The sequence below is a fragment of the Panthera leo genome, chromosome D1 (assembly GCF_018350215.1).
Source record: "Panthera leo isolate Ple1 chromosome D1, P.leo_Ple1_pat1.1, whole genome shotgun sequence".
Classification (NCBI taxonomy): domain Eukaryota; kingdom Metazoa; phylum Chordata; class Mammalia; order Carnivora; family Felidae; genus Panthera; species Panthera leo.
The window spans coordinates 101,455,373-101,467,232 of NC_056688.1; the positions used below are offsets into that span (position 1 = coordinate 101,455,373).

The 11,860-nt window shown below is 38.0% G+C and overlaps 1 protein-coding gene across 1 annotated transcript; it reads right to left on the bottom strand.

Annotated features, from left to right (window-relative positions):
- Positions 1–10,349: 10,349 nt before the first annotated feature.
- LOC122199864 (olfactory receptor 5M8) lies at positions 10,350–11,288 on the bottom strand. The gene has a single exon (XM_042905235.1). The coding sequence runs from the start codon at positions 11,283–11,285 to the stop codon at positions 10,350–10,352; it is 936 nt and encodes a 311-aa protein (XP_042761169.1). The 5' UTR covers positions 11,286–11,288.
- Positions 11,289–11,860: the final 572 nt, after the last annotated feature.

Consider the following 11,860-nt stretch of genomic DNA (forward strand, 5'->3'; position numbering starts at 1 on the left):
ACCAGCAACAAAGGTCTTAGTCCTTGCATCATAAACAGGAACTTACCACGGACCCAGAATTTCTTTTAATGACAAGTTAATTATTTTTCATTCCCTCAAATACTGTGCTGGATTTAATTTTTAAGGCCAGCCGCTACAAGACACTAAATAGCCTCATGTAATTCCTCTGGATTTTATGTTGAAAGGTGGTTCTCAGTGCAAGGAGTCATAAGAACGACTCATTTAGCACAGAGAAATCCAGATAAGACAACGTTCGCAGAGCAAGAAGGTGAATTTTTATTATTCTAGTTAGAGTTCTCTCCAGACCACAAAGTTTGTTTAATCCAATTATCTACCTATAGGGGCCACGAAAAAATTACTTTCCCTTTAAACACTTCCTTGGGGGTCCCAGTATAAAATTATAATTTCCTCCTCCGTATTTTCACAGCACTCAGTTGGTATTGTTTATGCAGTAATTATCATTTTGTATCTTGTATAGTCTTAAGTGCATGTTTCATAATGCTTGATGATGAAGAGCTTGAAACAAGACACTATCTTACTCATCATTGCACCCTTAATAATTGTGCAATACCAAGTATTTTGCTAGGTGCACATGCCATGCGCAGTGAAATACTCACAGGTTCAGGGATTGGGATGCAGACATCTTTGGGAGCCATGTTTCTGCCAACCACAGAGTATTGGCTTTTTTTCCTCTTCCACCTTCCAAACTTCTCATGAGATCCTCTTTTTGTCAATCTAATTTGGATTCAAAGGAGGAAGGGATTCTGCAATCCATAGTTATCTGCCTTAATCAAGGTGACACATGCAGTCTAAGGCAAATTCTTTTTTTCCCTCATGATAGGAAGTTATTACAGAACAATAAAGCTTCATGGGACTTTGTCATTGAGGCACGTGGAATGTTTCCTTTTAAAGTGTGAAAGAAAGAACAAGTGAATAAACGAAAGAAAATGATGAAGAATAAGAACACACTACTATCTTCAACCTAATGATGTTTTTCTTCACAAGCCCAAGCGTCAAAATAGCAAAAATGAAGGAGTTAACAGAATGAAGATTTACCCAAAGCTACATTTAAACGTGATGTGTGTAGGACAAATAAGTTGGTTACAGCCTCACTTCAATGCATGTTCAAGAGGGCATCATGAAACAAACTGAAGACAATCACTGGGGGCTCTTTAGCTGTGAGAAAATTGTATGGATGTTTCCTCAATATTTGACCCCAAAATAAATAGAGACATTGTTGGATAATAACCAAAGCGTAACAAAACGTGGGATATGCTTGCGCTTCTCCCTGAAAACTCATTGCCCCAAATGATGACAACTGCCATGTAAATTAATTGATTGAAGTGTTTCAATTGTGTACAGTGGGAGATAACAGAATAAAACTTTTTGTCTACTGTTGATGTACCTAAAATTCAGCAAGATTAAAAGTCACAGGGCAAGCGAACTCAAATACAAAGAAAGTAGAGACGATAGTGCCTTGGACTGCAAGTAACTTGTTCTGTGAGTGTTCTGCAAGATAAGCAAACATTTCTAATAAATCTTAACTTTATAGAAGACTGATGTCTTGCAATATGAGTAGTACATGACATCAAATGTCACATAATCACAACTCAGTCAATGGTGCTTCTCTCTCTCTCTCTCTCTCTCTCTCTCTCTCTTTATGAGGGATTGTGGGTGATCATCTCCCATACTCAGATGCTTAGTCTCAGGCCATGGTGTTTGGCAGAAATCAGTGACTTTTCAGAACGTTTGAAAGTTACCACAACTGACACTAGTGTATTTTCTGTCCCTTCAAAGCACCTATGGGCAGTCCTTTGCTTTTCCATACAAGAGTCAAGTTAGGAATGCTTTGCTTCATTCTAGGTCAGGCTGCCTGCAGATATAGACCCTTTCCTCTGCTGTCTTATTGCCAGTTACATTAAATACAGTATATGACAAAAGTTTATTAATACTGTACTGTGTCAACATCCGTGCAAGCATATACAATGGCTTCCATGCCGAAAAAGATTCCATTGAGCCAATAGATAGCAGTAATTCCATTAGTGATAGTGAAAGTCAGTCTACACAATAACCCTACTCTCCCTTGGCTCCCTCACACCAGCCATGAAGATTTTCAAAGGTAAGTATAAGCTGATTTGTTTATTTTTCTTTATATTTTCTATTTTCCTCATTATTTTGTATTTTATTACAGTATTGTAATCATTTTTTATATGAATACTTTGGGTTGTAGAGCAAATCATCTGAATTTCCATTATTTCTTATGGGTAAATTCACTTTGGATTGAAAACATGTTTCTGAAATGAACTATGTTCCCAAACCAAGGTTTATGAAGCAATGTAGAATTAACATGAAGCAAAGTAGAATTAAAGTGTATTTAATTATAAATCATTAAACAAGAGGGAAAATATCCCTTAACTGGTGAAAGGTATCATTATCATCCATAGTGAAGATGTAATAATATATGTAACAGATGAATTATATAGTATAAATAATTTAGAAAGATAATACTGGAAATTAAAATTAAATTTGCATCTTTAAAATATTTTAAGCTTTTACCAAAGCAAACAAAAATAAGAATGAATATATAGAAGGTATGAATAATAATTATATACATTTTTAATGCAGAAATCTAGACTAATCAAGAGGCATATAAAAAACAACTTTTGAATATTTGTGAAAATTCCTAGTGGAAAAGCACAATAATAATATAATAACATCTAAAACATATGAAAGAGTACAAGGTTTTTAAAAAAAATAACAAAGAATACATCTTTGATTTTTTTTACATATTTTTATTTATTTTTGAGACAGAGAAAGACAGAGTATGAGCAGGGGAGGGGCAGAGAGAGAGGGAGACACAGAATCTGAAGCAGGCTCCAGGCTCTGAGCTGTCAGCACAGAGCCTGACGTGGGTCTCGAACTCACAGACTGTGAGATCATGACCTGAGCTGAAGTCAGACGCTTAACCGACTGAGCCACCCAGGCGCCCCAAAGAATACATCTTTAAAATAACATTAATTTATTAAAACAATTTATAAACTAAAATATATACTTATATAATTCTTAGCTTTAAGGAGAAATCAAAGCCAGAATTAAATTTAAAGCATAACATAATAGGAATGATGCATTTCAAAATATATGATATGGTCCAAATCTGAAAAACTTAAATAGTTATCATCACTTAATAAGAAAAACATGTAAATTGATCAGTTAAGCATTTGATTCCAAATGTTCGAAAAATTGAATAGTAAATATAAAGATAGTTAACCATGAGATTCATAAACATAAAGGCAAACATTGATAAAGGAAACAGGATCGATTTTTTAAAAACTCAGCTAATTCTTGAGAATCTGGGGTTGGTCTTTTGCACATAGGGACAAATTACTAGCTAGTATCAGCAAAACAAAGAGAAAGTATGAAACATATAATATTAGGAATATAACGTTGGCAAACAGGTGTTCCAGATCATAGCTGAGGGTTCTGTTTCATGCTGTCATTCAGGATCTCCAGCTGACAGGTCCTCTGCCCTCAACAAAGTCACTTTGAGCATCTATCCTCAGCTACCAGATGTTGGAGGAATGATGGGGAAGCCATCCATACTTCTAAAACACCTCGGTCTGGAGCTTTCATGTATAAATTATAGTTGCACTTGAATGGTGACAGCCAGTCACCAGAGTTTGCGGTGGCCTCGCACTTCCAAGCAACAACCCCGGCAAGAGATCTATACGGAACATATTTCCAGAATCTGAGGGCCTCTCACCACCTTTACTGCTCTGCCATCATCCTAGCAATCAGCTCTCTTGACCGAATTATGGAACGTCCCCCTGCCCGAGTGCCTCCACGCTCCCGAGTTCAAAAACTGAAGGGGGCCTTTTAAAACACAAGTCACTTTATATTGCACCTTAGCTTGGAGCCCTCCCACGTCTTCCAATTTTTCTCAAAGTAAAAACCTTTCAACAGTTCACCCATCTTAAATAATTGGCCACTAAGGCCCTATTATGCTCTGATTTCATAGTCCATTAATTTTCTCATTGTCCTGGGCTCCAGTGCAATGGTTTCCAATCTGTCTCTGAAACATTCTTTTTTCCTTTTTTTTTTAAGTTTTATTTTATTTAGACAGAGAAAGAGAGAGAGGGCATGCACACATGGGGGAGGGGCAGAGATGGAGAGAGAGAGAGAGAGAGAGAGAGAGAGAACCCCAAGTAGGCTCTGCACTGTCAGCACAGAGCCCGATACAGGGCTCAAACCCATGAACTGTGAGATGATGACCTGAGCTGAAATCAAGAGTCAGACGCTTAACCAACTGAGCCACCCAGACACCCCTGAAACATTCCTTGAATGCTTGCATTATAAGCCCTTTACACTAGCTATTCCCATACCTAGGGCACTGCCCCCCGTAACTGCGTGGCTAATGTCTAGACCACTTTCATAAGGTTTTTGCTTACTATCACCTTCTCAATTAAATTTACCCTCATTCTCATGCCTCTCAAGCCAGAGACACTCCTGTGCTCCTTTATACTACAATAATTTTTTTCTGAGTTTGTCATACAATAACTAATATATTATATGATTCACTTGTGTATTATGATAATTGTTTATGTATGTCTCACACCACCGGAATACAAGCCTCATGAAAACAAGGATTTCTTTTCCTGTTTGGTTCGTTGATAACAAATAACAAAAACAGTGCCTAATACATAATAGACACTCAGCTAATACTTCTTACATGAATGGGCGAACTGATCAACTAAACAGCAATTTAGAATGCTAAGAAATAGACTAAAAGAAATATAAACAAGTTTATTTATAATATTATTGGCATTTTACAATTTGTGGAGAGAGGTTTTCTTTTAATATTTATTTAGAGAGAGAGAACACAGAGAATGGGCAGACAGAGAGGGAGACAGAAAATCCCAAGCAGGTTCTGCACTGTCAGCGCAGAAGCCAATGTGGGGTTTGAACTCACGAACTGTGAGATCACGACCTGAGCCGACAGTAGGACACTTAACCAACTGAGCCATGCAGGCACCCAAGAATCAGTCTGCTGTTGGAGATAACACCTATAACGTCCTAACTCCATTTCTTAGTTTTAACCATGAATAAACTACATAGAGCTAAATTTCTGGGACTCCTGAGGAGCTCAGTAAGTTAAGCATCTGACTCTTGATTTTGGCTCGGGTCACGATGACACGGTTCATGAGATCGAGACCTACGTTGCGACCTGTACTGACAGCATGGAGACTGCTTGGGATTCTCTCTCTGTCTCTTTCTCTCTGTCTCTCTCTCAAACAAATAAATAAACTTAAAAAAAAAAAAAACTACCTAGAGCTAAATTTCCAATTTGTCTTTTTTTGTGTGGAAATTTGGGACAGTGGACCACCAAGGCAAATGGAGAACACAAAAGAATATTATTTGAGATCAATTATAGTGAAACATCTGCTGGGGATCCATATAATGGAATTCTACCAGCATGACTCAAAGACACTGGTAATATGATAAAAAGAGCAAGACAGAGTTCAGTGAGAGTCCTATAGATTTTCTGTCATGGAAAATGTATTTTCTGTGCCAGTTTCCTCTAAAACTACCTATTTCAACACATCGGTATCTAAAAAGTATGCAATTTAATGAGGAGAACACATAAATTAATAGATATTGGAAATGAATATGCAACACAGTTCCTCTCCTACCTATGAAAATTAGAGCTTCTTAACGACCCCACAGGTCAAATTCTGGCCAGTGCTATGGGATTTATATTTTACCCAAGTTACTGACATCAGCATTTATCTCAGAAGAATCCCCAAATGTTTCAAGAAGAATCAATTAGAAGTGTAATCCCAGTGGAGAACATCCTCAGAGGGAGAAAAACTAACGGGTAGTACTATACTCTCTCAAAATAAGTCTTTTTTGATCCGCATTTGATATTTCCCTGATTCAAACCAGTTATCTGCAATGAATACCAGGGCAATACTTTAGGCAATGCTAAAGGCCAAATCTAAAATGCTCCGGGAACAAAACTTCTCATGAGCCGGAATTCAAGTATTCATTTTCAGAATTTCAAGATCTCTAAAATATTTTCTACATTCTTCTTTAAAAAACTCGCACAAAATAAACACTAAGTGCAAAACTCAGGCTGTTTAATTTTCAGAATATGAATATGAAAACCGTGTCTTTCCCCTACAGAAGTTTGCACACCGATGGGATGCTGAAGATCTGGAAATAAATAATACTAGGTCTAAGTGACAAATTTCCAGAAGAAAAACGCCTGGAACATGAGATGCAGAAGACATTGACAAAAACAGTACCTGATATACGCAATAATCAATAAATATATGTCAAACATCCAAATGACTAAATAACATATTTAATTTATTGTTTCTATCATGTGTCTCGTGTTCAGAAAAGTTTCCTAGCAGTGAGTCTAAAATCGAACTCGGAGCACTCTTGCCTCAAATGTAATTGAGGAAAAGGCACCTGACAGATAATATTTGATAGTCCATGAGATGGGCGTCCTTAATCATATTTTGCAGTAGAATAAGCTGATCCCTTAAGCATACCCACCTGAAAAATAAATACTAAAACTGGGATCTACGCTCGGGTCTCAATAACTTCCAAATAAACCTTTTCCCACTACGATATTCTGTCACAACGTGAGAGACATTTTTTCAGGCAAGAAGTTGAAGACAATATTTTCTTGGGATAGTTGGTGATGAGAAAGCAGCACAGAATTGTCGTTCCCCTTACCTTAAGGAGCGCCTGAACTTCTGCCCTGAGTCAATAATCAGGGCTTTCTTGGTGAGCTCAAGGGATAAGGAGCGTGAAGAGAGTATATTCTTTCCCAGGTTTGGAACTTTTCTGGTCTCAGCAAATGCCTGTTGTGATTTTCACCCAACATGCTCCTCGCCTGAGCAGCTGTGAAGGCTTTTCTGTCTATAAGCTGTTCCACAAATGTGTAATTATGGATGGATCGCAAGGAAGAGGCATTGTTACCAAGATTGCTCAGAATTAGTTCCCTTAAGTCCTTTCACTGTGATGTAACATTCACTTTTATCTGTCTCTAGTGAATGACAATGCACATGTAATGTGCCATCATTCCTACCTGGTGCCAATAAATTTACAATCTTAGTTTCTTCTCGGAAAGAATTCCTCTCAATGGGCTTGTAGCAGGGCATTTATGATAAAAACTTGAATACGACTTTACTAAACCAAAGTAACCATCTATTATTAAAGGGTAGGATGGGAGGAGAAGAAAGTATCACAGACCACAATCTATAATTAACCAGGGAGACAGGGAAAGGCAGAAAGATCTTACTCTTTCAAAAAACATGACTTGGGCCTCATGTCTTTATCAGACACTTTGCTAAGGTCTAAAGGTACAAAGATGAAAAGACATGGTCTCTTCCTTTAAGAACGTCCTAGAATAGGGGTGCCTGGGTGGCTCAGTCGGTGAAGCCGCCGACTTCGGCTCAGGTCAGGATCTCATAGTTCGTGGGTTCGAGCCCCGCGTCGGGCTCTGTGCTGACGGCTCGGAGCCTGGAGCCTGCTTCGGACTCTGTGTCTCCCTCTCTCTCTGTTCCTCCCCTGCTCATGCTCTGTCTCTCTCACTCCTTCAAAAAATAAAATAAAATAAAATAAAATAAAATAAAATAAAATAAAATAAAATAAAATAAAAACATTAATAAGAACTTTCTAGAATAGTGGGAAAAATAGGTGTACACTATGCATATGATCAAGGTACCATGCCGTAATGGTGCTGATAGAATTGTAAACTCATGGCTGAACTATAATGTCGTACCTACACAGCCTGAATGTATTAGGGAAGAATGGCCAGAAGAGGTAATTCTTCAGCTAAGTCTTAAATTATAAGGGTAGAGGAAATGTGGAGGAAATCCGGGGCTGGAAGAAGAAAAGTCGATTACGTGTTCCATAAGATGATCTTTGCTAACTCAAAACAACAATAACTGAAAACCTAACCCAACAAAAACTTGATGAATCAACTACTACTTCTCATTCTGTCTAACCTGCGAGATTATTGCCACATATCACATGGCAACAACCCAAACGTGGACACAAAAGCAAAGTGTTTCAGTCTGTTTGCCTCTCAACTCTGGGAGTCCACAGTGCCATCCAGTAAATAGGGGGGCCACTTTTCCGGGATCAACGTTTCCTATTGTTTCTCCCATTTATTAAGCTTCAGCCACATGGCTTTTCCTTCTGTGGTTTTAACATGCCAGGCTTTATTCTGAAACTCTCTACTTGCTAGTGACTCTCCCGGGTGTAGTTCCCAAAGATTTGTCTGGGTTTGCCTTCTTCTGACCAATGAGGTTCGATTCAAAGTGTCACCTTCTCCAAGAGTCCTTTCCCCTCCGCTGAAATTGACACATCAGCACCACCCTCACTTGCGATGATCCCGAGCCATTGTCTTTCCGATTGCCTCACTTTACCTTCTCCATAACACTAATACTTGAAATATTTGATTATCAGTTTGTGTGGATACTTTGCCATCAAAATAGCCCACCTGGAAAACATAATAAAGGACCTTTTCTGCCTTGTGTATTGTTGCATCTCTCAATTGTAGCATATGGTCCAGTAATCAACACAGAATCCAACAGAGGTTTAAAATGAATGCAACATTTTAAACCAAGAGTAGCAACCACAGTCTCCAGATAACAGTTCTGCAACATGTGTGGAGAGAAACCAGTACAGAAGCCAATAAGGGGAGACAGAAAGCTTCCAGGGAGAAAATGTGTCAAGTATAGGTCAGCTATCCATTTGTCCCTGTAAGAGGTGCTTTATAGTTCTGTGGAAGTTTGGGGAAAAATAAATACACACACACACACACACACACACACACACACACACACACACACATACACACACAAGCAGGTAGCAAGTATAGTGACTCTGAAAATCAACTAATTGTGCAAGAAGAGAATGATATTCATAGCATTACTCATAGTGTTGGTAATTAGTGTTCGTAATGTTCACAGTATTACTCATCTTATGATTCAGGTATTACTAATAACATATTTGTAGTATTTTATATTTTTTAATGTTTATTTGTTTTTGAGAGAGAGACAGAGCACGAGCATGGGAAGGGCAGAGAGGGAGACACAGAATCCGAAGCAGGTGCCAGGCTCTGAGCTGTCAGCACAGAGTCCCATATGGGGCTCAGACTCACAAACCCTGAGATCATGATCTGAGCCAAAGTCGGACACTTAACCGACTGAGCCACCCAGACACTCCGTATTTGTAGTATTTTAACAATAAAATATCAATTTAAGAAAAATTCAGATGTGACCCTGTTATAAATATGAGGAGAAAGAACTGATAGGGATGCAGGGTTTGGTGGAAGAATTTTAATACTTTATCTTTAGTAAAAAGATGCCAGTGAATTGTATGTTCAAAAATCAATAAAAATAGCCATATAAACATAATTTAAAATAAGTTACCATATAAAATAACAAGATGATGTTGTCTCTGGGGAGATGGGGTGAGGAAGAAGTAACACGGGAATTCCATATAACCCTATAATATTATTTGACTTTTTAAAAAGCATATATGCTTTATATCAGTAATTTTAAACAATAATTACAATAAGTAATTTCAACTACAAACATGCGTATATGTAAAAACAGAAAATCCTAGCAAAATAAAATCTCGAAGGTGATTTTTTTTAGAGTTGTGGTATTTAACTTCTGTTACATGCATTCAGAAGTTTGAATGTTGTGTAATTAATATCGTATCTGTAAGAAGAGGCTACTTGTTGACATGGTAACAAGCAATTCAACATAATATAGTAGCTTATAACAAAGGGAACTCCACACCCATTCTATATTTCTGTTGTGAGTTGGTGGAGGGCACTTTCCGTGTTTCCTCGCTCAAGAACCCATGTTTAAAACTTACATTGTAAATATTGCTGGTCCCCCTGGCAAACAAAACAAAACAAAACAAAACAAGAACGCTGAAAGATTCTCTCACAATTGAATGCTCAACTGAGAAGGGACACATATGAATTCTAATAAATTCTGATAAAACTCATGGTCCAGAAATAGTCACACCCTTCTACCTAAATGCAAAACCGAGAAATGTAATGCTACCATGTGTACAATAAAGCAAAGAAATTGAAAGAACTAGTAAGAAAAATGAATGGCAAGTGCAAACACACAAACTTTTGTAATGGAAATTGTACTATTTGTGCTTGGATTTTTAAAAAAATTATTAAAACCTTTGAAAATGTAATGTTCCCCCTTTGCTGTACCCTATTTCTCATTGCATCATCAATTCCATCCTGTAACTTCGGGAAAAAAAGATTGAGAAAAAATTGGGACCCAAAAGAATAGTGATAGCTTTTAGGAAAATCTTCTTTTTCTTATCAACTCTTTGGTTAATGCTTCTTTCACCTCTTTATTCCTAAGGCTATAAATCATGGGGTTCAACATGGGAATTACCGTTGTATAAAATACAGCAACCATTTTTCCCTGTTCCACAGATTCCTTTGAAGGGGGTCTAAGATACATGAAGAAAAGAGTTGCGTAGAATATGGTGACAGCTATCAGATGGGAGCCACAGGTGGAAAAAGCTTTGTGCCTGCCTTCTGTGGCACGAATCCTCAGGATAGCGGGAAAAATATAAAGGTAGGAAATCAGGATGATGAGGAGAGAAAAGGAGAGGTTACATCCAGCCACAACAAACATGGACAGCTCTTTGTTGGAAGTGTCAGAACAAGCCAGCTTAATCAGTGGTGGGTCAGCACAGTAGAAGTGGTTAATTTCATTGGGGCCACAGAAGGCTAGGTTGTAAGTCCACATGGTTTCCATGAGGCCAGTGATCGCTCCATACACATAAGGCCCGGTGATGAGGGATGTGCACACACTCTTGGACATCTTGCTGCCATAAAGCAGAGGGTTGCAGATGGCCATGTACCGATCAAAGGCCATCACAGCCAGGATGTAGATCTCCACGTGGACCAAGGCAATAAAAAAGTAACACTGCACCAGACATGCAGGGTAAGAAATAGTTTTCTTCTCCGACAAGAAAATCTCCAGCATCTTTGGAGTCACATTGGAAGAGAAACACAGATCCACAAAGGATAAGTGGCTCAGAAAAAAGTACATGGGTTTGTGCAGCTGGGCATTGACCTGGATGAGTACAATCATGCCAAGATTCCCTGCGACTGTGGCCGTGTAAATGGCCAGAAACAGCAGGAAGAGGACAATCTGTAATTCCAGGTGACTGGTCAGTCCAAGAAGAATGAACTCATTCACTGAGGTGAGATTTCTTCTCATAATTTCCTTCAACGGGACATGAGAACTTTGGATCAGTACAGAATGTTTTTTAAAGGTAAAAAAAAAAAATAATATTTTCTTAGAATGACATTTTGGATTTTTTTACCTGCTTTTTCTCTCCCTTTCTATGACTTTTGGCCCCAGGAGACACTAGAAATAGTGGTTTAATTGAAACAGTATCCAATTAAACGTTAGCAAACACACTTAAACCTCGGGGTCCCAGTCACTAGCGGGCTTTAAGTCTTTTTCTTTGGTAAATATCCCTCTTATTTCTCTTTGTCCATTTACCTTTTTGGTTTCTGTCAAGACATTTCTTACCCATCTGCATTTCTACTTTATCTGTTTTCAATATTTTACTTCACTTCACATCAATTTTTTTCATCCCAGATTTTGCTAACCAATGCCAATAAACAAGCATCTACCACTTATCTAAATGAATATACCCAATAATATAATTAGTGGTTGAGAACTTCGTAGGAGCAGTTCTTTTCCTGATACCAATTATTTTTCCTGACGATGCCGTCTCAACTCCTTAGGTTCTTTGTAAAAGAGAACTAAGGACTAAATTTAAATAT

Excerpts from the sequence above, each read along its gene's own strand:
- LOC122199864 (XM_042905235.1), bottom strand. The coding sequence starts at position 11,285 with ATGAGAAGAAATCTCACCTCAGTGAATGAGTTCATTCTTCTTGGACTG.